Source organism: Branchiostoma belcheri, unplaced genomic scaffold (genome assembly GCF_001625305.1).
Source record: "Branchiostoma belcheri isolate BF01 breed outbred unplaced genomic scaffold, Haploidv18h27 scaffold88, whole genome shotgun sequence".
NCBI classification, from domain to species: Eukaryota; Metazoa; Chordata; class Leptocardii; order Amphioxiformes; family Branchiostomatidae; genus Branchiostoma; species Branchiostoma belcheri.
In genome coordinates, this window is record NW_017804553.1 from 785,685 (window position 1) to 812,766 (window position 27,082).

At 43.8% G+C, this 27,082-nt stretch overlaps 1 protein-coding gene across 1 annotated transcript; it reads right to left on the reverse strand.

The window, feature by feature from the left end:
- Nucleotides 1–2,186: 2,186 nt before the first annotated feature.
- Nucleotides 2,187–26,017, reverse strand: LOC109487375 (metabotropic glutamate receptor 2-like). The gene is given in 13 exon segments (XM_019791352.1): nucleotides 2,187–2,466; nucleotides 2,803–3,073; nucleotides 3,619–3,759; nucleotides 4,289–4,516; nucleotides 4,983–5,084; nucleotides 13,357–13,527; nucleotides 14,837–15,031; nucleotides 15,431–15,644; nucleotides 17,336–17,377; nucleotides 17,907–18,511; nucleotides 18,792–19,198; nucleotides 19,201–20,984; nucleotides 25,877–26,017. Coding segments are annotated over 12 exon segments (2,976 nt in total). The 5' UTR covers nucleotides 19,655–20,984; nucleotides 25,877–26,017; the 3' UTR covers nucleotides 2,187–2,320.
- Nucleotides 26,018–27,082: the final 1,065 nt, after the last annotated feature.

Here is a 27,082-nt window from a genome sequence, read left to right on the forward strand (position 1 = left end):
AGCTATCCAGTTGGTTTGATTTCTGGCATTCATTTGTATTACCTTTCCATTGCTGGAAGTCATGAGATTTGGTCATTACAGTGTGCGGAAAATTTCCAGGAGTTTTAGAGGCACAGTGTGGAACTAATTCCTTGTACTCAAGGCCAGTGTATTAAAAGCTAACTCTAGGGAAATGTTTCTGACTTTGAGAACTCAGTGGAAACTGTCAAATCTATGGATCTTAAATTGCAGTGGACCTGTAAGATTGGCTCAGTCCAATTGAAGTGCCAACAAGAGTACTCGAGCTCGTAGATCAGAGCTGAGAGCTTCTTCTTTCGCTCCGCGGGTTTCTTTTACCACAGAAATTGGCTTGTCAAGTGCAGCTCTCCTGTGGCTGAGTGTATCAGATTCCTGTACACTTGTGCGCTCACTTGGATGGGTGTGTTACATCTTGTTTCGCCACATTTCTTTCTATCAAGCAGCTCGTTTATTTCACGCTGTTCCTTTGGGCCCTGCCCTGCTGCACTTGGTGTTCAAGCTATCCCATTCTAGAGCCTACACCATAGTTGATAGTGTGGTTAGTGCTCTCTAGAAGTGGAAACATTTACTATTACAGTTAGTTTGCCCAGCTTTTTGGCAAGACCTTAAATGTGGAGGGGTTTCTATTTCAGAATCTATAGGAAATTTGAAATCTCCATTTTCTTAGCCATTGTTACATTCATTCACTGTCATAGAGACAAAAGCCAGCCAAGAAAGGGTTCCAGCTTTTTCAGACCAAGATAACACTTCTCTGTTATAGTCTTTATTCTCCAGATAAACATGTACATTTTGTAATAGTAATAACTTTGTACAAAAGGCAGTGATATACAAACATGTAGCATGTTGGACCAGTGGATACTAACACCAGGGTGACACTGGAAAATGATACTTTATGTTTCATATAAGAATATACATTTTAATGGAAACCAAGTACAAAAGTGGCAAGGTAACTGAATATAGATATTATACACATTGTAAAGAAGGCCTTAAAAGGTGATTGAAACTAGCTTTTCCAAGATATTCTTAGCTGCATATCACTGCAGCCTATTAAAAACCATATGAAATGTCTATTTTACATTGGATAGCAGAGTAGAATTTTCACTTGTTTCATCACAGGCTAGCCATTATAAACCAACCAGTATAATGATAATATATTCACGACGATTGTACCATAAAATGACTTAGAATTTCAATGGCACAGTTAAATGTAAGTGGACTATGTTCACCTTTGCGTGGCGCTTTGTCACGTATTTCCGACTCTTCGTCACGTCACTTCGACTCTGGTCACTATACATAGCTAATGCCAATGATATAGTTTTAAAAGCTATGTATTACATGGTTTTGACTACTTTATTTCAGTAGAAACTTTGCTTCACAGCATATACATTACAAGTAAAGCATCAAGTACTGTGACAGGGATATACCGACATTTGACACCAAAACTTTGGACAAGAACCTCTTTTGCATCTTTACATCAACTTTTTCTCTTCCTTGTGGGATCCATACTTTTTAATCAAGAGCCTCTTCTACTAGATTTTTTTACAAAGAACACCGGATTTAGTTCTGCCGTTGAGGTTCTATGTTTGACAGTTCAAGTAAATCTCTGTACATAAAAATACACTTGCATTGTTACTCACATTTTGCTTGACCAAGTTGCGTACTATCCACATTAGTTTAGGCCCAGTGCAGAGGGTGGTTTTGAGTATGGCGGACAGTAAAACACAGGAACTGCCTCCATCACAAGTAGGCTCACTGACACCATCAGTAGTTGTCACGGAGCTGCTACTGTTCACTTGGGTTTACATTGTCATAAATACGTCGGCTACAACTTCTCGTCGTCTGATGACATGTGCATGTACTGCTTTTGAGTTCGACATAGATTCCAAACAACACCATAGTATAGTACTGGGCTTTCATGGCCAACCGTAGTCTTCTTCCTCTATCGTGACCAGCTCAGGTCCTATAGTCCTTTTGTTAGGGCCGTATTTGAGTTTAGGGCCTTAGATACTGTCTGTCCTACACGTACATGAGAGGTATGCCATGATATGTGGCCACACGGTTACACGGACAGGGTTGAGGGGCTGTTATAATATTAACAACCCCAATGGGGACTTCATCAATGACATGTCTTCGTCTGGGGTAACCCTCTTAACAACCCACGAGGGGTATCACTGAGAGGGAGGAGGGGAGGTGCTTGGACCTTACGGAAGGGAGGCCCTAAAGGCCTCTACAGACCGCGCCTGCACTACTTCGGCAGGTAACTTGTTCCACTCGGTAACTTGTTCCACTAGTACATATGCCCTTAAACTTGTGTCCCCTCCATTTCTTTGATGACCACCCGTGACTTGACGAAGCCGGGGTCTTCTGAGTCGTCCGTGGTGCACGTGCCGTTCACGATGATGGTAGCGTCCACGTCTGTCCCCTCCATGCCGTCCAGATCTATCGTTCCTGTGAATATAGTTTGAAGAAAGAAAATGTTTATAAAGTGTACTTTTTGTTCCCAGGTACAAGTACGACTTACATGTAATCATAAATCGTGGATATCAAATCAAAGAAGCTAGAAACAATATTAAAGGACAAAAGAACTTAATTTGTTTCTTGGGGGTGCTCAATGAAGAGCGCGACTGGGCTATCTTATCTAGAATGCGATGGGCTTTCATGTTACATACATACATTATATACAATGTCGGTAAAATATCTCCTTTGGCATTGCCCTTATCCATAAGACATCAACAGGTTTTATACACAAAGTTTGTCGCCACAAAATTTCAATTTTGGACGTACCGTTGACGACTTTTTTGATGTCGTTTTCCGTGCCGTTGACGTCGCTCTTCGGCACCTGGCCGTCTTGGCTGCTGTGGTTCTCCAGCGACACAGAGACGCTGGGACCCCGGGGCCGGGGGACCGCTAACGCCGGGGAAAAGTTCCCGCTGGCCGTGATGGACCCGGGGCGCTCCGGGTTCGTGGTGGCCTCCGGTGTCGTCATGGTGGGGTTTCTCAGGGACGTGCCCTGGACGTTCATGTCGCTTTGGTTGACGAAGTACACCCCGTAGAGCTGCAAATCAAATCAAATTTTAGTTAAAATCAACTTTGCAGACCTGTTGAATCTCTTCAGACACAACTGAATTGCGTTGAAAATTCACAGATAGATTAAAGGCATATTGACATTTGCATAATTAAAAAATAATTTTAATAAATTAAAAAAGCGAAACACCAAACCAAAATTTCCCTTGCACATAGTAACATTTTGTCTTAATTGCCTTGCGCCATTCTCTTAGTATACCAAGAGATAAAGGGCTGTCCTAGGCTTTACCCAAGTAACCTTTCATCATGTATGCACATTACAATTAAGATGATTTTAAACCAATACAATGCACATGGGCGTACAATACAATACAGATTCACAAGGCTTACTTTGCGTTTTGTAAGTCTTCCGTATACGTAGTACAATGTACTTAGCCCACGGGCGGAATGGAACCTACTCTCGCGGCTGGTTGTAGGATAGCCGGCTATTGAAAGAACGCGTTAAAACTATTCAAAACGCTGTATCAAAATTTCTATCCGCCCCGGAGCCTGCGCAGGAGGCTACAATGTACTCACTTTTGGCGAGAAGTAGCAGATGAGAGTTGTGAAGGCGTTGAGGATCATAGCCATGCAGGAGTAGACGGTCCGGTAAAGGGAGGACTTGGCGGTGAAGAACGTCGCGACGAACGCCAGCCAGATCACCAGGGTTGTGTAGACCTGGGAGGGAACCGATAACCGAAAATTAAAGTAAGGGCGCCCATTCACATTGGTCGTATGCTTACTCTGCTTTTGTGTATACCTAGCCTGGGAGGGAGTGAACCGATACGTTAAGAACTGGTAATAATCTCCAAGCAGATTCCGTTGGGGCAAGGTACTTAGGTACGGTCGAATTGACCAGCATCTATTTTCCTACTGCACCCCTAACTACACAGAACACATGCAGTGTATGCAGCAGGGTCTGCAAAACCAAGGCCGGACTTTCAAGCCACATAAGAACTCACCAGAGACGCGAGCAAGATAGTCTACAAGACTGACCTGCCCAAAAAATTTCCTACGGGAGCAAATGGTATCTGGTGAACAATTTGATCGTGCCCTGCCGATCGACGAAGGAATCTGCTTGGAGATTAAGGAAAGGGCACGGACACCTTCGGCTTGACATCACCGTAAGATCCCTAACTGATGGCAGTCGGGCATTTGCCGTACAAAATTCAGGTCTTTTTATGTCCCGAACTAAAAAAGAACTGACCTGGAAGCTGATGAAGCGGGACTCGTTGTAGTTATCGGGCAGGTTCCTGGTGATGATGGCGTAGTACGTACAGACCAGGACCAGCAGGACGTTATACACCAGAGTGGCCACCAGCTCGTACACGTGCTGCCCGCACTGCAGCTCCACCAGCTTCTCCGTCTCCACAGGCATGTCCTTAGTCACCTCCGTGGGTGACACCAGAATGAACCCCATGCACGTTAGGATAACCTGCAGCCAAACGTGTTCAATCAGCAGAGTTAAAGGCGCCCAATGCAATTTCAGGGCGGCAAAACAAAACAAAGAAGTCGGTAAAGGTTAGACATCCAGGTAATGAGACACCAAAAAAGTTACTTTTAAAAGCAACCTCATATGATTTTGAGCAACTGTTCTTTTTTTTTTTTTGCAAAAAAAGGATGGATTTGAACCACGTTGCTGACGTCACACGTCCCCCATGCAGGTCACGTGACTTGGCGTCGGGTCATTTCTACCTGAAGAGGACCAGAGGACTGACCGAAAGCTTGTTACTCTACGCTGTGGATGGAACGTTTTGCATGATATTTAGCGGATGGGTAGTGGTCGCGAAGAGGAAGGTAAAGTTCGATAATGTGCATCCTAGCAGGTACCTACATTACTGCAGTGACTGTTGTCATGTGTACGCTATGTACCTAATCATAGTGGTACCTAATATACTGACCTGAACGACCATGAGCACGCAGGCGATGATGACCTGTGCCTGGCTACTGATGAATCTCGGTCTCTTCACGGACCTTCTCCCGCTCCGGAAGATACGGTACACCTGAAATGTGAAGAGTTATAATTTTGAGATGCATAGTGACGAGATATGATAAAATACATGATGCGATATGCCTAGCAACGTGAAGAGTTATAACTTTGAATGTTATAGTGACAAGATATAATAAGATACGAGATAACATACACCTGAAAAATGTGAAGAGTTATGATTTTGAGGTGCTATAGTGGCGTGACCTGTGTGCTACTGCGTATTCTACTAGTTTACAGCGATTCTCAAACTGAATAAGAATTGACACCAATGTCTAACTTTTGGCATGTTAACATTTCTTTACCACTAGTACTTTTTGGATCAGAGTTTTATGTACCACAAAACAACATCTGGCTACTCTTAGCATCTATGTCGCGTTTAAAGCAGCTCCAAGCGTTTGAAAGTTGGCGATGTTTTAGACATATAGCCACAATTTCCGTCCTCCTGAGGGAATGGCGTTTAGCGTTGACGGAACGCTCAGCAATGATCATCCGTCTGGTAATAATGACAGTACTCTGACGCGCCAGGGTGATTTCTGAACTTAAGGGATTGTGTAGGTAACACAGTTTAACATTTTAACAGCACTTAAACCGCATTATCGCCTCCGTTCGGTGACGCCTTGCACTTTTGCCAGCGTCATTCGTGTATAATTTCGGTATTCGGAAAATGGAGGGACCCATTATTTTATATCCTCGGGGGCCCTTTACTTCAGCCTACGCAAGTAATGTGGTGATCTGTAAACTTTCACCGCACATTGATAATGATTTACATAATCATGTCTATATTTTCCAAAACGTCTGGATAATGTTATGTTATGGGATTGTAATCCGAAGACCACGATATTCTGTGTGAACTTCGAGGCATGCCCTTACAGTTTGCCACTAATAAGGGCACGTCGTATGATCGTCGCACGATTGCAAACTGGTCGTGCGTGTGTCCTGCAAACTTACGCTGTCTTGTTACAGAAAAGACTGTCTTAGACCCTTGTCGGCTGTTGGTTCTGTTACAGCCTGCTTGAATCGAAAATTGTTGTAATGCATTAAAATGATACGTCAACATACGACGAATGTGCAATATAAAGTTTTACTTTGTGTGCCGTTTGAAAGAGCGTTTGGGAATACGTGCCCGGAGCAACTTTCACAGCACCGCACTTTACCTAGGTTCCCCTGAGCTCGTGGCTTTTACGCGGTAGATCCTTGTGGTGTTGTTACGTTAGGAGGCAATAAGCGATCTTTAGCCTTTGGTAAAGGGATATGAAAGTGGATACAACTTTAGATCGGAACGACATGTCAGTGGCTACATGAAGCCAGGTACCTCATCGTTCCAACGTAACAATACAAGACAAAAGCAAGGTCATTCAGAATATACCTCCTGTTTTCTGAGGTTGTAGTTTTATACCTTACAAAAAGCTGGAACAGTTTGTCGGTAAGAACCTATAATCAGCTGAGATTGGGAAGAGAGATAGAAGCGATGGACTTTTTGACACTGTGACTCCCGTAGTGAGCTGACTTCGTAAGGCAAAAAGCTTTCCCAACAAGACTCTAATGTCGGTACATTAGGGGGTCAGACACCTGAGGCTTTCCCATTCTAACGAGATCTCTTCATATAATGGCCTCAGGTCAACTCATTTGCTCGTGTGGTTTGCTGATGGTGTCACGGACGGAAGTGGGGGGTTTTTAATGGATAGACTTTTGTGTAAAAGTTAAACTGTTCTCCAACTCAAAAGATTGGGACTCATTCAGTCTTCTTCACCCATCCGACCCAGTCACTCAGGACACGTAACTTGATGCACTCGTGACGTCAGCAATGGGTCAAAGTTCGCTGGAAGTTGGTACCGCCCCCCGTTCTGGTTGAGAATAGACGTTCTTGTGACAATTGCCTTCATCAGCCACAGGGAACTAGATGTACTCATAGCTAGCAGTTTACGGCTTTCGTGAAAAGCTTTTAGACGAATGAAGCCAGCGTGCCTGCGGGTCGTTGTACACTAGTCTCTACGAGACTAACTACGCTGGCTTGGAGTTTGGCCGCCTTGTAGGTTTGACTGGCCGCACAGGAGGGAAAGAAACCACCTCCCCGCGGCCGGACTCCTTGGCCAATTTTTTCCCTTTTTTTGTCGAATTCTACGATCCATATTCCCGTACGTAGAAAGGCCTGGTGGAGGCTAGTTAAGTTGTACACTATTTATGTCGAGTTTTGCCGGTGTTACAAGAAGTGTTCCTCGACCTGGTAATGCTTGCGTCCGTCCGTCCGTCCAACCAGCACAGCATTAGGTTAAAACGATTAGACACGGAAAGTGTGTCAATGATAAGCTAATGGCCCCACAATCCCCGTAAGTAGATCCTTCAAAGCACACTGTAAATCCTTTTAGTGGACCTTTGTCCAAGATACATACCGGAACTGTCAGGAAGAGTAATGGGGTAAGGGGAACTGGTGTTAGGGGATTTCTGTGTGCATTTTCTGGTGGCTAGGGGCGCTCTGGGACGCTACTTGTTCTCTCACGTGTGTCTCCACTTTGGTAATTGGAAGTCTCAAAGTAGATCGGATCACGATGGTCGACAGAAAATTACTCTGTTACATTAGACTTGAGTCTTTATAATACGACTTTTAGATCTTTCCATACACAACGTTTCTATCTGTTACAAGTCAGACTAATGAGAATGATTAAAGAAGTCTCATGTCCCGCATATTAGAGCAACAAATCCGGAAGTATATAATCCTTAGCTTCCTGAATTTCCCGCATGCCGACCTCTAATTCCTGCTGCCTCCCGGCCATATTCTGGCATCTTTGACCTCCTGTCATTCTACCTGTCAATCTTTCCCAACCATGTGCCGTCAACTTACTCTGTCCGTACAAACATGCACAAACCCACAGCTGCACTATCTACAACAATGTACATGAAATGTTTCCACAAAAGTTGTATCAAGCTTTAGCTTTAGCTGTAAGGTTTCATTTCTACCTGTCCAAGCACTCACAAAGTACATGTACACCTTTCCCCGAGCTCTTTTCAAACTATTTAATTAGCATAGTTGACCTGAGATAACCGGTGGAGAGCTACCCGCAAATACCCTCCAAACAGAACTCCCTCTGCAAGCCATAAAGGCCTTACGGGCATCTGTGCGGGCTCTACCCGGGGAAGAGGCCCATTTTGCGAGCCGGCTGAGGTTAAAAGGTGGCCAGAAGCATAATGGAGCAGGGCCGGGGGTCCTCCTGACGCCGCCGTAAACCGGGAAAATGACCTTCAGGGACTGGGGAGGACTCCCCGATGAGCGTTTATCCGTTCTGATGGACGTGCTTCATTCAGAGCGGAAAATGGTCAAACCATCAGTCATGTATTACGACCACTCACGTCGAGTTCGGCCGTTTTATACATTCATACGCATCGCGGGTGATTTTCCCGGGGTTTCATCAGCTTTCAAATATTTCATCTTTTTTACGTCCGGGACTGAAATACAATCGTATAAGTGGTAAACCGATCTATTGTGTAATTCATTCGGATTTCTCCATACCCATACCGTACAGTTCCAATGTTAAAACATCCACTAAAACTTTCACACACTCATATAAGGCTAACCATCTAGGATGGAAAATAAGTGTATATTGCAGAAACAATCTTAAAGCTTACGAAGTCATATATTTGAATTGTAACGGCGGTGATTCAGTTTACTGCAGCGTTCGATCTATGGCTCTTGAACAAATAACCTGACCTCATACACATACAGTACGTACGCAATTTCAGACCCAACCTCAAGGTCGATAGTTTCATCTATTTCATCAACAGGGTTCTCATCTTACATGCATCCGTAATATATTTCGTCCGAGTATATTGTGTACTTCAATTACCCTTGGGTCTTATGTAATAACTTCCGTATCAGCCTGTCGTAACGTTGCCGTCAGTAACGACCGTTTGGAATCACAGGCAGTTCCGGACGGTTAAGTACTCTGACCGGGGAGGCTCAGCGCTGAAACGGGGCGTGTTATCAGCCGGACGGCGGGTAGAAGACCCGCTGAAGCCTGGCAAATTGACTTCCGGCTGTCCTTCTGATAGCTCCGCAGATGGATTCCGTGACCTTCGCCAGATTAGAGGTCGCCGGCCGTGAATATGACCTTGAGAAACTACGTAGAAACTCGAACTAACTCATCCGCCGGAGCTGCAGATCTCTAAAGGCAGTTAGTGTAATTGGTAGCTTACCATTTCGCTTAACATTTCAATATTTCACTTCCAGGTACGGAAGTACTGTTTTGGGTGGCTGAGCTGTGCGTTTGTGTATCTATATTTGTGGGTTTGTCCGGACAGAGTAGGTTGACAGCACGTGGGTTGGTGAAGATTGACAGGCAGAATGTTGTGTACACTGAGATCAAAGGTCTCAGAATCTGGTCGCGAAGTCAGTAGGAACTTAACTTCGGCATGGAGGAATTCAGGAAGCTGAGGATTGCATGCATACTTCCCGGAAGTTTGAAGTCTCCGATTTCTTGTTAAGTTTGTTTCAGAGATTGTAAACTGGGAGACCAATACGAGTTGGAAAATTGGATAAGTCTCTAGGAACGAGCGCGTTGGGTTTTGTTCTGTCCATTACCAATGAGATTCGTACTTTGAGCCGTAAAAACCACAATTGGTCTCTTGTTTTCATGCTAAGCAACAGAGTCAATGGCATTACTAGAAAATACATGCTTCGCCAGCTTTGAAACAACTGGGCTTAATGTTAACTCAATGGTCCATGGCAGTTCGATAACCATTGCAAGCCCAAATTAGGGACGCATGTTACATAACGGGTCTTTGTAAGTCGTAATGTCCAATTCAATCTGCATGACAATTATGTCCTTCAAATTCAACTATTGGATTGACTGACAGACAATTGCTTCAAGGTCAGGGCTAACGATAATTACGTTTACTACATGAAAGCCGTTAGGCAACCAAGCTATAAGCCATGCAATTAGTTGACAAAAATGACCCCCTAGCTCCGTAAGCTCACTGCATAATCTGTAAAAGCTAGGTTCATTCCCGTAGTATACTTTGGAGAGCTTGAATATCCTGAAAGTTTGGACGTCAGTGAGCAGATAATGAAATTATGTGGCTCGCTGATTCTTAGCAAAGACAAGTAGGGTCCCGGCTGGACTGGTGCAAAAGGCATTTGGAAATTGAACTTGAGGTCATAGGGGCTGTGAACTTTTGGGGAGCGGTTGCGTTGAATCGATGGACACAGAAATGGTGCATCCGGAGGTCATTGACTTTAATATGATTAGAGCTGCATCTTTATACATGGTCTGTGCTCATTGACTTTCAGCCCAGATAAGAGGATTCACACACAATGGAAATTTTAGATTTCTCATGACAACTTTTGACTAATGGCTCGAACACCTCCACCCATGCCCAACCGTCATTAGCCATTGTGACCTAAGCGTGTATTTTTGTAAAATTGTAGGTTGACATACGAATGATATTGAGGCATGCCCTTGAACTAATTACATTGTGCGATGTATAGGGCATAAATACTAGTAATGAAAATAAGGAACAAGGTCTCAATGGGGTAATCACCAATCATGTAGCATACATTAAAGACTGTAGAACGTGCAGAGACCGGAGGTTTACAGTTACATGGCGTCAGATTGTTGAAGTCAGTCATATTCGTGTTCGACCGTCGTACGATCTCAAATTGAGTCGTGCAATTGTCGTGCAAATTAATCTGTCTTGTTACAAAGAAGAATGTCTTAGGATGTCTTCAAATTGAGGGCACTCTTGGGATAGTCGTGCAATTGTTGTACAAAATACATCTGTCTTGTTACAAAGAAGGCTGTCTTAGATCCGTGTTGGTAGTTAGTTCTGTCACAGGCTGCTTCAACATTCTACGGCATCAAAACTCTTGCGACGGCCTACGATGCATATATTACTGCGGCGTAACTTCATAAAATGGCCCCAACCGACTGGCTGACTTTAGAGTAACAAGATGCTGATGATAAGATGTTGACTTATGTGTGTGCGTGCCCCGTGGTCAAGTTAATTAACCACCAGGCTTTTCCACTTGTCCGATAATGATACCAATCTTTGTTAATTAGATTCCGGGGCATCTTTCAAACCCACTGACAGAACTGGGACGAAAGGTTCCGGAGAATGGCCATGTTGACTATGATCATGGTTGATGGGCTTCTAGACAGATTCGAACAACGGAGTGCCAGTGCCTCAAGGTTCGGACTTAGAGGCCACATGAGGTCACATCCCCCGTGAATGAGGACACTCAGCAGTCATCCTCGAAGGACTAACAAGAAGAGGGATTCAAGAATCATTTTAAATTGCAAAATGGTTGATGAGGGATTTTGTATGGACCATACCAATAATTCTTCGGAGATAATCTTGACGTACATACATATGGATAAGTGGGGTGGAGAATATTGACTGGAGTTGTACAGTCGAAAAGTTGGGCACGTACAATCCCTTGTGTTGAAAATCACAGTTTTAAACTGCTTCTTAACGACTTCTACCAAACACAGATGAACGTTCATGATGGAGAATACTGTGTTGCTGTCCTGACATGGGACCTCCGGCTTCTAGTGCCATCCGAGAAAGAGAGGACGCTAGGTATCCATTATCACATGAAGAATAGGTGTATAGTAACTTTCTCAACGGCACAATATTAGGGTCTGCCGAGAATTTGAACCTAGAACCTTCAGATTCAAATTCAAGAACCCCAAACACAATACCACCTTGCCACCAACAACTTTAATCTGACAAGTACAAAGATGCTGAGATGCTGCGTAGGCAACCTTACCAGAAGCACCGTCAGCGAGAAATCGCAGCCCAATGATAAACCTTCCGTACAGAATGAATGCCCTGCTGTGGGGCGTCGATAAATACAAAATGAAGCTTATCGAATTTGCCATAACGGAGTCCCGTGTCAGAACCACTTGCTCATAGCATGTGGATATGCCTCGTTTTCCATAAAGCACAGGCTCGACTCTGCACCAGTTCCTGTTCGATTTTCAGGCATTCGTTCCGCTCGCGGTGCATGCATATGAAGGATGCCGGAACGAGAAAAGCTGACGAGCGCTACCCTAGTCTCCACCAGACTCCTTTTGCAGGCTGAATGAATAGTAGAAATCGGCCTAAAAGGGGGATATAATTGGCCAGAGAAGGCAACATGGAGCTTCTCTTGCCGGCTACCTTCTGTTGCCAATTATATACCCTTTTCATATATCAGGCCGATTTCTACTATTCATTATTCAGCCTGCAAAAGGAGTCTGGTGAAGACTACGCTACCCTCGGTAAGGCAAACAGACAAGTTTGCATCGCTAATAGTTCTCTTCCGCATCGCCAGCCTGATGTACAACCGCTGTCAGGGATGGAATCGATACATGCCAGACACGTTCTTCATTACAAGGGAACAGAGCTCTGATTAGGGAAAAACAGAAAAAAACTACTTAATGAAAATGCGTCTGACTCTGAACGTTTCCTCGCGAATTCGCCGGCAAAACATTGATTAAAACTGATGCTCTGGTTGTTAAACGACCCTGCAGCATGCATGGTTAGATTGGGAACATGGACACGCATGTACTCCCGGCTTCGATCCCGGCCGTTGACAGGTGGTCTGAATGGTTGACTACGCGGGAACTCACCCGTCAGCCGCGGGGATACACCGGAATATAGATGGGGAATTTTGGGTTAATTGGAAGGGACTTCCGGGCAATCGAATTCCTGAACAGATTGTCGCGAGCTGTCGGCACATCAGTCTGCCCCGTCCGTCTGTACAGCTGACAGCAGGGGGCGGAGTTTTAGCCATTGCCACTGAACTTGAAAATGTTAGAAGCATGCCATCCGATTACAGGTAAGTTTGAAAGACAACAGAGATACCAGAACATGTCCCAAACGAAAATCGGAGAGTTCAGACTCCCAAAAAGTATTTTGTGGATTATTATTATCTACTGTTAACTATGATTTTATGAGTTCAAAAGTGTCACAGCATAGATTCACCTGGACATTCTGTTTCACGGGATATGTAAGAATATTGGACACCGAACAAGACTACTTCCTGAGAGGGGTGAAAGAGTCTATTTACATAATAGCCTCAGACCTCAGACCCTTGTTGCCCAAAATCATCTACCAGATATCTTTGGCGCAGTGTTGCTGTCACACTTTAGAGAAGCCACGTGACAAGTCTCACTGGGTCAGTCTATTGAAGAAGACCAGAGTGACTCATCGAAACCACTAGGTGAGAACCATTCTATGAGTTGGAACAAAAGTTTTAACTTTTACATGTAACTACCGTACTTACACGTACATGACATTGTAAACCTTACCTGGTTAGTTTTGGTGACGAGCGGTGCGTAGATGAGAGTGAAGTTGAGCCCGAAGAGCAGCCTGGTGGTGGTGCATGTCCCGGCAGTCGGCTCGGCCACGAAACAGAACACCACCACAAACTCCAGCAGGACGCCCAGGATGATGATGTAGGACAGCTCTCTGTTGCAGGCCTGTGGGAGGTGATGACACACACAAGGCATTGTTACTTAAGCAACTGCATAGGCTTTGAAAACTGTCTGACGTTTCAAGTAGCATCCACTACAAGTTGAAATAGTGACTTGAACCATATGACAGCTGACGTCCAGGATGATTGATGAGGAAAAGCTCTCTCTTGCAGGCCTGAAATCTTTGTATTGGCATGTGTGGTTTTCTCGTGAACAGAGTATCTATGCAAGAGCCCGTCCACATATGTCGTAAAATCGTTTTGCGGATCGTCGTACGACAACACACTGGGGGTATTTGGGGATAGTTTTGCATGAGTCCTGCATAATTCAGCTAGCTATTTTCTTACGAAAAGGACTCTCATGACCTTCTCCGTTTCTGGTTCTGCCACAGTCTGCTTGAATTGAATGATTCACTGCACCGAGACCTAAAGGACGTCCTACGACGAATGTGAACGGGCTCTAAACAATAGATTTGTAAATACATGTACTTGCTGTCAAATATGTTTGACATTAAACTTGAGGTGGGTTTTATTTTTGACAAGTAACGTCTAAGACGTTTGAAGTTTGAAAAGTATATTCTGTTAGCTGGAAGTTAAAGAAAACGGCGGCGTCATCTTATTTTGGAATGGGAGCCCCTATGACCCTGAAAATGACCCATGACCCATCAATAATTAATGTGTACATATACTACAGATCGAACATAACCCTTGACCTCCCGTCAGTTCGCTCGCGCCTGCGAATAAACATCGAGCTGAACTCTGACCTTAACATTGGCCATAACAATCAGTCATTGTTCACTAATATACGGGCTGACCTACATAAAATTCTGCTTACTTATGGGATTTCCCTGCTGAGCGGCAAAATCAATACTTCAATGTCGATTGCGTTCAGGATAAACAAACTTCTGGGAAGTAGATATAGTTTGTGTTAATGGGTTACATAGAATGCATATTGTCTTTGCATGATGAAACTTACTCCGCTATTACACCATGCTTTATTTTTCATACATTCCTGGCAACCACATTCTTGAACCCAGACCACATACTGGGTCAGAGCTCTGTCAATCAAGTGAAACCCTATCTCCACCCAATCACTACGGAATCCAAACATACAAACCTAGCATTAAGTATTGCCACCCAAAACAATTCTCCGTTCCGAAGTGATGATTGATGACGTCTTACCTTGATGAGCTTGTGTTCGTTGTTGATGGTGAACGTCACCAGCGTTGCCATGGTGAAGGCCACGCCCAGGCAGGAACCCAAACATACAAACCTAGCATAAAGTAGTGCCACCCAAAACAATACTGACATCTTACCTTGATGAGCTTGTGTTCGTTGTTGATGGTGAACGTCACGAGCGTTGCCATGGTGAGGGCCACGCCCAGGCAGGCCAGGACAACCAGCAGGATGGCGATGCCGTCGTGCCAGTTCAGGTGAGTGGCGGGGATGGGCAGACATCGGGTCCGGTCGTCCGGATCAGGCCAGGTGAAGTTTTGGTTCGCAATGGACGCCTGGAGAAAATCAGACAAGTTGTTTTTGTGAATGTACTATATAGGAACTGTATTTTATGAAGGGGAAATATCAGGTTTCACAGTACACATTCCTGATGGCCTCTTGCCACATTCTGTCCTGAGGCAAACCCCGGTCACAACCATGTCAATCAACTGAAACCCAATCTCCGCCCACCCACTGTCAATGTTGGGAAACCAGAGTTTCCCAAAACAATACTAATAATTAATATATAAGACAATGATTTTGCTTTGACATTACGTTTCCACCAAATTTTGTCCACTTTTTGTCTCCTGACTGTACAAACAAGTAACATGTCCTGTATATCCCTTGGAAATTAGCTGTTACAAGCTGAAGGAGCAAACCAACCATCCTGAGATGAAAAATATACTTATCTGTACCTTGTCGTTGCATGTCTGGCAGGTCTCTGTCGGCATGCCGACGTCAGTGACGATCTCGTTGTTCCGGCACTCCGAGCAGGTCCAGCAGCAGGCGCTGTCCTTACTGGGCACGGTGACGTACCCCGCCACGTCATCACACGGGTGGCTGCAGATGGATTCCGGCGTCTGCTCCAGCGCCGACACGATCGTCCTGTCGCGGCTCACGGGCCCGAACCTGCAGAATAAGTATGTAAGTATATTAGAGCTCAGAACTAGTAGCATAAGTTGATTCATCTATAATATCATAAAAGTTCATCTGTGTTGGTAGTTACATGTTTAAAGTTAAAACTTTTGGTTTTCAGGGCCCATCACCCTTCATTGAACCGCGACGGGGGCCGACATCGTCTACCAGATACCTTTGACCCAGTGTTGACGTCACTCTTCAAAGAAGCCATGTGACAAGTTTCACTGCGCCAGTCTACTGACGAAGACCAGAGTGACTGGTCGAAAGCTCTAGGTGAGAGAATTTTTTGTGTTGGTGTCTTACTGCCATGTACATTTTATTCAGAGATGCCCCTTACTGTGTAGCCTCTACCAGGCCTCGGGAGGCGGCTGGAAAGAGTAGAAATTGGCCGAATAGGGAGTTACCATGCCAGGGGAGTTGTTCCGCTAGCGCCAGAGACTACAGTTTGCCGCCTCCCGAAGCCTGATAGAGACTACTAACTGGGTACAAGCAATACAATTAAGCAAATGCATCAATCAGTGAATGTTTAGAACCAGTAGTGTGAACGACACATCAAATTAACTCAACATACTGATTTATCAGTATAACCTTTACAGCACTGGACTATCGCCAGATGTCTCAAAACAGTATTCCGCCTGCCAAATGCATTCAATCAATCTAAAGTGTGCAATTTGTAGATAAACGTCTGAAATTTGGCAGCCTTACTGCATCAAACCTCCATTATTCTTTTTTCGCTGGAATGTTGCCAGTAGCAGCACTCAAACGCCATCCTGACTGGATGAGAATATTTCCTTCTGGATTCTATTGTCGATAGACTCTGTGCGTGTTCAGCAAATATGCTTAAACCCAGGGCCAATACTAAGCAAACATAGTTGTTGAATGTTGGCCTTGACAACTACTTAATAAAACGCACCAACTATTATGGCTATTCACATTACACGTTACTTTGTTTGGCACTCAACGGACTATTAGTTACCATTTTGGTTTTTGATCAATCACGTTTATTATTTCTATTGCTTAATTCTAAATATCAATATCATTAAAACTTTGATTTTCTAATCAGTTGTAATGCCAATCTCGATCACCAGTTGGACACGATACAATCACTGAAACGGGATTATCAAATTAGCTGAAATCAATAGATGATAACCATTAATTAGGTTTGAACTTAGAATGATGAAGTAATCAACATATTGCATTGAGCAGTATTGATGAAGCAAAGTTATGGAAAGCATTGAAGGCACAATACATGATCCTAGTGCGGACAGGCCACTATTAAAATGTTGCGTAGTGGACCACTGGTAAATTTTGGAGTGTGTTTGTGTTTTTTCTGTAAAATGCATGTTCTTAACCTAAGATGTTTTTGTCGCTCTATGTGCTTTCAGAGTATTGAATGCCATTCTTGACTCTTTTTTTTTTACTTTAGTACATGTCTGAGCAATGTGGCACTATTCAAGATAGGTCAAGCATGGCACTGCAGTACAAGATAGTGTATGATTGTTTTTGGCGACGCCTCTGACCGGTGTGAGCCATTTTCACTTTTGGATGTACAATGTAAACAAAGGTTAAGTTTTTCTCAATGTGGAAAGAGTCCATTTTGCATTGCCGCTAGGATCATGTAGTACAGTTTTTAAAGATTAGAAGGTTTGATAAAATAAGAGATGGAGTGGAAAAATAAGTACATTTCTGTGGTGTCTTCTTCGCTGTAGCCCGTCCAATTATACCTGTCAGAGGAAAAAACAAAGACGAAAAAAGCGACAGGTTTTGCGATGAAATGAATGCATGAAATGTGCCAATGGAAATGCTTTTCAAGTAAATATACAATGTATCAACAAAAAATACAGCAAGAAAGCAAAGTCCATTCATGGCATAAAAATGACTGCAGTTAGTGAATATCAGAGTTCATGCTTTTCCTAAACGTTTACAGCGATTGTTAATATGTGTATGTTCTAAAGGCATTAGTAATATGGTATTTAATAAATTTGTAAGACCAACTGCTTTTAGCCTAGTGTAACCGCTAAAGAAACCATCGCCAAACATGAAATTTCATCCAAATAGCAAATTTAGGAAAAATGAGTACCTTTCGTCCTTCAGGTTCCAATAGATCAAACTTCTGTTTTTTTCTTCAAAACTCTTGCAACAGTCGTCAATTTGCATACATTTTGAATACATAAATTTTGTCATAAGCAATATATGGAATCTTTGAAGAAATTTGAAAAATGTGTAAGGTGGTGATTTGGCAAAAATGAATACCTTTCGTCCTTTAGGTTCCAGTAGATCAGACTTCTGTTGACCGAAACGTCGTCGTCGTCTATATCCCACATCCCGACGCGCACGTACTCATAACTCCCGTCCGGTCTTCTCTGTAAGTTCTGCAGCGCGTAGCGCCCGACCACCTCTCCTTGGTGAAACCTCAACTCAAACCCGCACTCCCCAACAAAGCTCACATTCCGGATGTGTTCCGTTAGTGTCTTTAAGAAGTCGCAACTCACTCCGCCTGTGACGTTGCATCCGGTTGAAACATCCGGACATCCGGCGCGAAGCATGTCGTCCAGCGCATGCGCGAACATGTTGACGGCGTTGAAGACGGGTGAGACGACGTTGTCGTTATGCACGACGCTGAAGGACATGTTACTCAGGATCTCGTCAAGCCACGGGTTGTTGGGCTCAGAGTCCACCGTGAGGGTCTGGAGATAGTTGGCGAACCGTTCTACAGGGCAGGAGTAGGGTACCACAGTCAGCGCGCCTAGCGCAGCGTCCTCCTGGCCTTTAATCTCCTCCACACTCACCCCCCACCCGTCACTACCCACCCACACAAACTCCTCTGTGGCGTTGTTCCGCTTAGCCGCTGCAAACACCTGGAATAAACACAATGTGTAAGAGACTCATATAAAAACACATTGTCATGTCATGCGCAAAGGAGTAACGTTTATTGGGAGTTATATAAAACACAAATTATACAATGTAGTAATCTCCAAGCAGATCCTACGGTAGCTAGGCAATAACTATTGGCCAAGCAGTGACAGTGGCTAACTGCTGTTTCTAGTGTAAAATTTTAACTCAGTCACCAGTTAGTTTACCCTCCTTCCATGTTATATTTGTTTGTTTGTTTAGAATAAACACATGATGATTTCTCACCTGGTTTGCGTCGAAGAAGTTGCTGAACATGACGACGACCTTGACGTCCCTGTCCCTGCGCAGCTGCCGGATGACGTCGTCGTAGTCCGTGCCCTGCGCCGTGACGCTGATGATCTCCGCGAAACAGATCAGCACGTCCGCGTCCTCCGCCTCCTTCTGCAGCTTTCTCATTCCCTCTATCCCGTAACTCGTGTCGTCCGAGTACACAAGCGACACGTAAGTCCAGCCGAAGTAAACTAAGATGTCTATAATAGCTTTAGCTTGTAGTCTGTCTGGTGGCACAGTTCGAAAGAACGTCGGGAACAAAGACATGTCGTTAAGAACGTCACTGGTGGCAAAATGGCTGATGATGGGCAGATGGAACAGTCCGAGTAGCTCTGCCGCCATTCTGGTAGACCCGCTGTTTCTGCCCCGACGACTCCTATGAGGTTTGGATACTGTGCCCCCGTGCATCTATTGTCCAGTCCTTGGGTGGAGATAAAGTTTAGGGTCTCTACCAGCGCCATGGTTTCTGTGGAACAGTCATCGTATATGGCGAACCCCAACGTGACGTTGGGAAGGAGATCTTCCCTGCGGTTGACCTCGTTCACAGCGTATGCCATGCTGAGCATGCGCTGTATGGCGCCGGACACCTCCAGCAGGCTGCAGAAGGCGCCGTTCCCGCCATTGACGTGTACCGACAACAAACCGCCCAACGTCACGTCACCCGGCTGCGAGTAGAACTCCCTCCCCCTTCTGACGTGAGAACTATGTACACACGCCATTAGCAAACAACCCGCCAAACTTAGCAGCAACATCCACCGAGATACAAAGTCCCTGTTGACCCTACCGTACGTGGAGACGCTGGTACGAGGAGCCGCCATGTTGCCTCGGCTTAATAGGTCTTTATAGTCTTGTATAGAACTTAATACCACGGTTTATAGACTCTATGCCCATACATAGCAGTTCAGTCAACATTTAACAACAGTTGGAAGACTTACTGCGCTATAAACCTGTCCAGAACGTCTGGTTGGCTTCAGTTTAAAAACAAAAACGTTGTGCCAAACGACTTTTTGGGCGATGATAAGGATAAGAGATCGTCTTGTTGTTCAGCCGCGCAGTTCTGTAGCAAAGATGGTCTTCTTAACCGTTAAGACATTTCACATGATTCAGGTAGCTGCCAACAACAGCGCAGTCATCGCCACGGAAGTTCCGGCATTGTAAACGCCGTCAGACATTGAATACACACACTTTATACAATGACTAGTTGTTCGTTCATAGAGTCTGACAACTGCATTACCTTCACTCAACACAATCGAGTAGTCCTTGTAGTCAATCGTCTGGTGATCTTGAGCCAATTGTACGCTGTTTCGGTGTCAACTTATCTTGTATAACTCTTGTACCACTTGATGTACCTTTATCGGGCAGCTTACGTCAAAGTATGAGTCAGGTTTCCGGCTTTTCTTCGATAACGGCATAAAAATACCCGGCGGATGTCACCTCGCCAGGCCGCTGTTACGTCTTCTGGGCCGAGAAAGTGCAGCGAAACGTCTCATCTCAAGGATGCAAGGAGTCTTCAAACCTTGACCCTCATTCGCTGACAACCTTCGCCCGGTTACAAGTCGTCTTAAAAACAGCACGTACCCACGGATTAAGTCCTGGGTCACGGTGACATGTGCTTTCCCTGGCGGGTTTTCTCCTGCACCCGTTGCCCCGAACACCTGTTAACGGCGGAGGCAGTCTTTAGTTGGTTGGCGACTGGATTCCCCGCGGTGTTATGGTGTTGTAGTAACGTTGGGTTGGTTATATATAGTTCAACAACACTCAACGGCAACACAGGATACGTCTTGTCACCTTTCTCAACCTTGTTACAGAGCAGACAGTTTGTGATCGCATTTGCGGATGTCGAAGACAGCGTACCTGGCGTAGTCTGCTCTGACTCTTCCCTCGAGTGTTCCGACTCTGTCGACAGACCCTCCGTTCTGTTGTTAAAAATGGCCGCTGCGTGAAGGCCGATACTGGCCGATATTACGTAAGCCACCACACAGGTTTATTTGCTCCACCAATCGTATCTCTCCCCGCCTGACACACGGGTTAGCATGTGTAACTGCCACTGTTTGCTCAAGCAACTTGTTCCCTCCCCGACGGTTGTTTTTAGTCCCACTACATCTGCAAACACTTTCAGATGCGGGTCGCTGGAGTCAATGGTCGCATCTGGAAAAGTAGAAACACAGGATATGAGATTACGTGGATCAATACAAAACACAGAAGTGCTCGTGCGGGTTTCGTCCCGACCGGCTTGATCTGTTTATCTTTGAAAGGGTCATGATACCAACGTCGGTGATCTGTTGTGTAAATCTCGTTTGAGGCGACCGAAGTCCTGTTTTCACATCCGCTAGGGTAATCAAATAAACAGAGGGACGATTAGGTTTTACACAACTCTGATGACACAGCAATAAATTGATTTGTCTTCTTTACAGCTATCTCTTTTTTGTTGCATATAGATAGCTCTATTAGTAGTTTGATCATTACGTTAAAGCTGGTATTACAGCTGGTTGACAAATACATACGCCCCCTTTCAAGCTCTGCAAATTAGAAATATTTGAGGAACCACTAATACATGTTGGTGCATGGATAGGCATGGGGACAATTTTAACATAGGATTAGGACAGTTGCAATATTCTATAAATATTATGAATGTATGAACATTTTATGACCATGTGATCCATAAGATTGCAAACATTTACACCAGTCACCACTAATACATGATAATGCATGAATAGGTACAGAGACACTTACAGCATTCTATTACTTTATTTATCATCTTCATCTCTTGCGAGACATAAGGCCATGACTTTCTTGGCCTGTCCATCTGGGCAATATTCTCTGAATATCAGATTTATGACCATTTTTCGGCCATGTCATCCACAAGATTGCAAACATGTTCACCAATCATTACTAATACAAGTCATGTTGATGCATGGGTACAAAGACACTTCTAACATAGGAAGGCTGCAATATTCCCTCAATATTGTTTCTATGAACCTAATGAATTTATGACCCTTTATCTAGGCCATGTCATCCACAAAATTACAAGCATGTACTTAATTTAGTAATAATGCTGATGCATACATAAGTACAAAGTCGTTCTATCATTGTAAGGTTGCAATACTAGGTGAATATTACGGATTCATGACAATTTTTCTGCCATGTGGTCGTCCACAAGATTATCACCTGATCTTGACGGATGAGAAGATTAGACCGAGAGTCTTCCTGATGAGATTTGTATCCTGACCAATTGGGCTGCCGATCGCCCTCCGATCCAGTCTTTGTTAGAAGCAATCAGGCAGAAAACCCCTCCGCTGACAGGATCCTGACATGTTGACGGATGGAGTGGGGCCGGATAAGCAATGGGATCAACGACATAATCTGGGATAGGGAAACTCGTGTATTGAACTCCGTATACCTAGTTATACCTGACAAAATACCTGACACAAGTCGACTCTTGAAGATTACGAGAGAAGAATGAGAAAGCGCTTTTTTTGACGCAACAAAAATATAGAGACTTCATATGCTCAACTACAAGCTATAAAGTAGAAATATAAAGTACAAAATAAATCATACATAAAATAACACTAACTAAAACAACTAAAAGCTACCATGAGTAAATTAATGATACTATTACAAAAGAAAATAATTTATTCACTCTTTTCAGCGGTTTTTTTAAAATGTGACTAGAATTGAAGCCGTTGTAAGCATTTTAAGGTCACTTCGCATTGGTTAAGGCCACTCCTTTCCAGTTTATAAAACTGTAGACGCCGAATGATACTGACAGTGTTACATGTGAGCGGAGTAACTCGATGTAGCACAGCTATGAACTATTGTACTCCTGCCCACACAGAGCTACTCAGTCGGGACTCAGCGTGGATTACCTTCCCTTTCACTGCGTTCTTTGAACTTCAGAAGTCAAATGAAACGCTAAAACCCGGAATGTCTGCATAGATCCGTTTCCAGACACCTGCCACCGGAGCTGAAAGGAAAGCTTCTAGGTGAACCTCAAGAGCATGATTCCGTGTAATATCAAAGTAAGACCCATGCAGTGGTGAATAGACAAGGAAAGCCTGGTGTAATTAGAAAGTATAGATCCCTAAAAACTCACTATGGCTGCTTGTCATCCACATGAACAGTGAAGTACAGTCTCTGGAGTTTTGCCTGAAATGGAGTAGCGATGTCTGTGGCAACAAGTTTTCGTAGGGGTCTTCAGGGAAATGAGGATATAATGATAGGTAATACGAGTATTTGGATAGGTTATATTCTTGGCAACAGAACCGAACCGGTTACATGTCCCAATCAAGCTAATGCAATGCTCTAGCAGAATTATTAGCTCATGCTCCTAAACCATCTACTCGTACCATTCCTCTCATACCAGACTCATCACCAAAAAGCTTTTTCCTGGAAATTCAAACCCACGTTTTCTAAGTATTTGTAAACGATCGGTTGTGTGCAAAGACGCTTTGGGACCACTAAGAAATTGCCTCCGTCTTATCTTTCACCGTATAGAGCTATAAACAGCTTCTGGGCACACAAGCCGGAAATCAAAAAAGGAATTCTCAGTGTACATCAATCAACTTTGTATAATTCACCATGCATATCGTAGTGTCGTCTTCTTCAGAATTGAAATTTATTATCTTTTTGTAATAACAGTGATGTGCACTCGTCTATACTGTTACACTAGATAAGTCTCTGTCGTGTATTATTTGATCTTACACAGATATCGCATTCTGGAACATACAGAGTAGGAGAAACGGCAATATTTCAAAATCGACCGTAATGTCGTCTCTTCAGAATTGAAATATGTAATCCTTTCGTATAAAAGCCTCTCGAGCATCCGTCTATACTGTTACAGTAGCTTAGGTTTCTTTCTCGTATTGTTTGATTTTGACACACTGGAACACACAAAGTAGGGGAGACGGCAATATTTCAAACTTGACCGTAGTGTCGTCTCTTTAGACTTGAAATATGTAATCCTTTCGTATAAAAGCCTCACGGGCATCTGTCTAAACTGTTACAGTAGCTTAAGTTTCTTTCTCGTATTGTTTGATTTTGACACACTGGAACACACAGAGTAGGAGAGACGGAAATATTTCAAAATTGATCGACGTAGATGAAATATCATAGTGCTATTCCTATGATAAATTCCCTGGTGAAATATTAATATCAATGCTACCCCTATAACCCTGAAATTGCTGAAAAGGCATCCATCACGACATGTGTCTTTGTCTGCCTGTACCCGCCTGACGAAACAGGGCTCCGGGTGTCGCAAGATCGCCCACCTCGATAAGCAAGACTGGAAAATTTAATCAGTAATAAATCGTTGGAAGTCATCCGTCTTCAGGGGATCCATTACTGCCAGGTGTGTGTCGTCAGGCCGGGCTACGCTACTGCTGAGGCCTGGAGCTGTGGAATCAGTGTATTACCTAACTGTAGAAGCCGTGCATGGATCTTAATGCTATTTTGTATGTTGATGGGATGTGACCAAGGCTTGAAATGATTAAATTTTGGAACCCCTGGTGGCTTTCCATGGTATTGCAGGTGAACGTACAGCTTTGATGTCTCGTGATCTGGACATATTTTGGTCGGAAGTTTTAGGTGGTAGAAAACTTTTAGGGAGAAGTTTGGTCCCCTAGCAGCCTTTTCTGGAACTGCAAGGACGATTTTTTAATCTTTGAAAGAAGATGACTCAAGAAGAGGATGACAAATCGTCGTGATAATTGGTATGCTGGTAGCTTAAGTGATGCTTGATATATTGCAGAGTCAAAAGTTTGTTCAACAAAAAGCGAGTCGACTTTTAGACTGAAAAGGGCAACTTCGTGAGAGGAATCAAGTAGACCATCTACACATGGCACACTGGCCTTCATTCAACAAAGACAGCGAGTGGTATAAACGTATTGGTACTTAATTTCTGAAGTCAATAGCCCTAACGACTTCCTACTTTTCATTTTCGCTAGCTAATTTGCCTATTTAGCCACTCACAACAGAACAACACAACGGTCTCCTAATGCTAGTTGAGCAAATTTGCCCTGGGATTGTTGACAAGGTATTTCACACGCCCCCTCCCCAACCTAGAAAACTGCTCACTTTGTCATTGAATAAACAGTTATCTCTGATTTTTCTATTGAAATCCTCTCAAAAACGCAGGAAATGTCATTGCAAAAGGTTCAATGCCGCCCGACCCCTCTAGAAAACTCGAGCTCGCACCTACGGCGCTCGCTGGTCCATCAGACAGTGGAAAGAACCCCTCCATGAAAATCCTGGCTACGGGCATGCCAACCCTACAGTAAACAGGTGCCGCCATTGCTGTGTACATAAGTTATGTACGACCTCGTCCTTCAGGAAACCATTAACCCCCTTATCGACACAACACATCTGCTAACGGCGGATCTGTACACGTCTCGACCTGCCCTGCAAATCTAACCTCTTCTCTCAGGCCGCTCAGATCAAACAGGTTACGTTAACGGCAGAGTTATTAGTCTTACTTTGTCACGGGAAAATGATGAGCGGATAAACGAAACAAATAACGGTACTTTAGTCGTGTTCTTTTGTCGTGGAGAAAGGCGGAGAATATAATCGCCTCTTACGTAACTAGCTACTTTTTATACTGCTCCACCGAAGAGCATTTGTAAACTGCAATACATGTATTATACAGCTAGAAAATATGGTGATATTAAAGTTGTGATTTGTTCTGATAGTAAACAAAAATCTTAAAACGTCCTAATACGGCTGAAACCTTTATCGTGTTGTCGTGGTTTTTCTACAGAAATCACGTTAGAATATCGGTTGGGGTTTTGAAATGGGGTGCAAAGTTTCTAAAGTAACCGCTGTATGTCAGTTGTCTATTTGAAACTAGATAGAATGTCTGACGTTTGTCATTTTCATACAAATTACGTTACAGTTTGCCGATTGACAGTTACGTCTGTGTTTCCTTCTATTCCAACTTTTCTTAGTAAAGCAAACTACCATGACTTAGCAAATCAGTAACTCAGAACAGTACAACTGTTTATATGTTGTGCGCAAGAAAAGATTTGGAGGCAAACGGCAGTTCTTACCTGGTCAGTGGATTTCCAATTCTCTACTTCTGCCTTTCAGTTGTCCCTTCGCTCAGAGATCAAATTAGAATCGGAAAGCAGCTATCGACTTTCCAGAACTCAAGCCACGGCAGCGCTGCAGTACTTCCTCCTGCATGCCCACTCACGTACACAATTGTCGATAATAAAATAGTTTGCCCCCTAGGTTGTTTGCTCTGTCTTACGGGACCGGCCAGGAGGTAAAATGGTGGAGGTGCATTGTGGGAAAATTAACGGCACAAATTCTTTCTTCAGTGTGGCTATGCGTGTATGCATCATTTACGTACGCTGTGCAATTGTTGTTTTGCGCATCCCTTGATCGTTTTGTCCCTTCTCTCCCTCCTCATAACCATTTCTGATTGGTCCCCTAGCAGGAGGTATGACTGCTGTGTTTGTGTAAAGTTCATTTGCCGTCCTTGACCGTTGGCACACACACACACTGGGAGAGTTCAATCACACGTTGTTCGGTTTGAAAGTATTTGAATTTTGTAAAAGTTATTTTATTTTGCACACCATGAAAAATACAGAACACAGTGGTGACCTACTCTAACAAGCTGATAATGTAGCGCATCTGGGTAGAAATTGAATCCATATCCAGATTTGCTTAGTACACATTTAACTTCATGTGTGCCAAATTGTTTTAAACATATTTGGACAATTTTGCTCTGGCGCTCACTCACTCACTCACTCACTCACTCACTCACTCACTCACTCACTCACTCACTCACTCACTCACCCACTCACTCACTCTCTAGCTCCCGGGAGCGTGGCATCCTGCCAAGTTGCCGGACTACAAGTTGTTTTATGCGTGTAATGTGTACAGAGACCCTTAATCAAAGTGCATCGGGGGGTAATCTAAACCTTACGCGCAATTACACCGTTTGTATACTTAACAATAAATCATGCAGAAGCGGTTTAGGAAACAACAGGTCATTAATTATCCACGTACAAGAAGGTCATCTAAACAGAAGTGGGCAATTTTGTTTTTGTGCGTCACTTTTCACACATTTAATAGAGAATCCAATGATAATATTTTCGTATCTAAAATAATTTTGTGATGTTCGATAAAACATACTTTTCGTTAGCCTGGTTGCCAAACCTACTATAGCTCCCGAGTTATTTGCGGAAAGGATGTAGGACTCGGGAGCTATAGTAGGTTTGGCAACCAGGCTAACTTTTGGTAGCTGT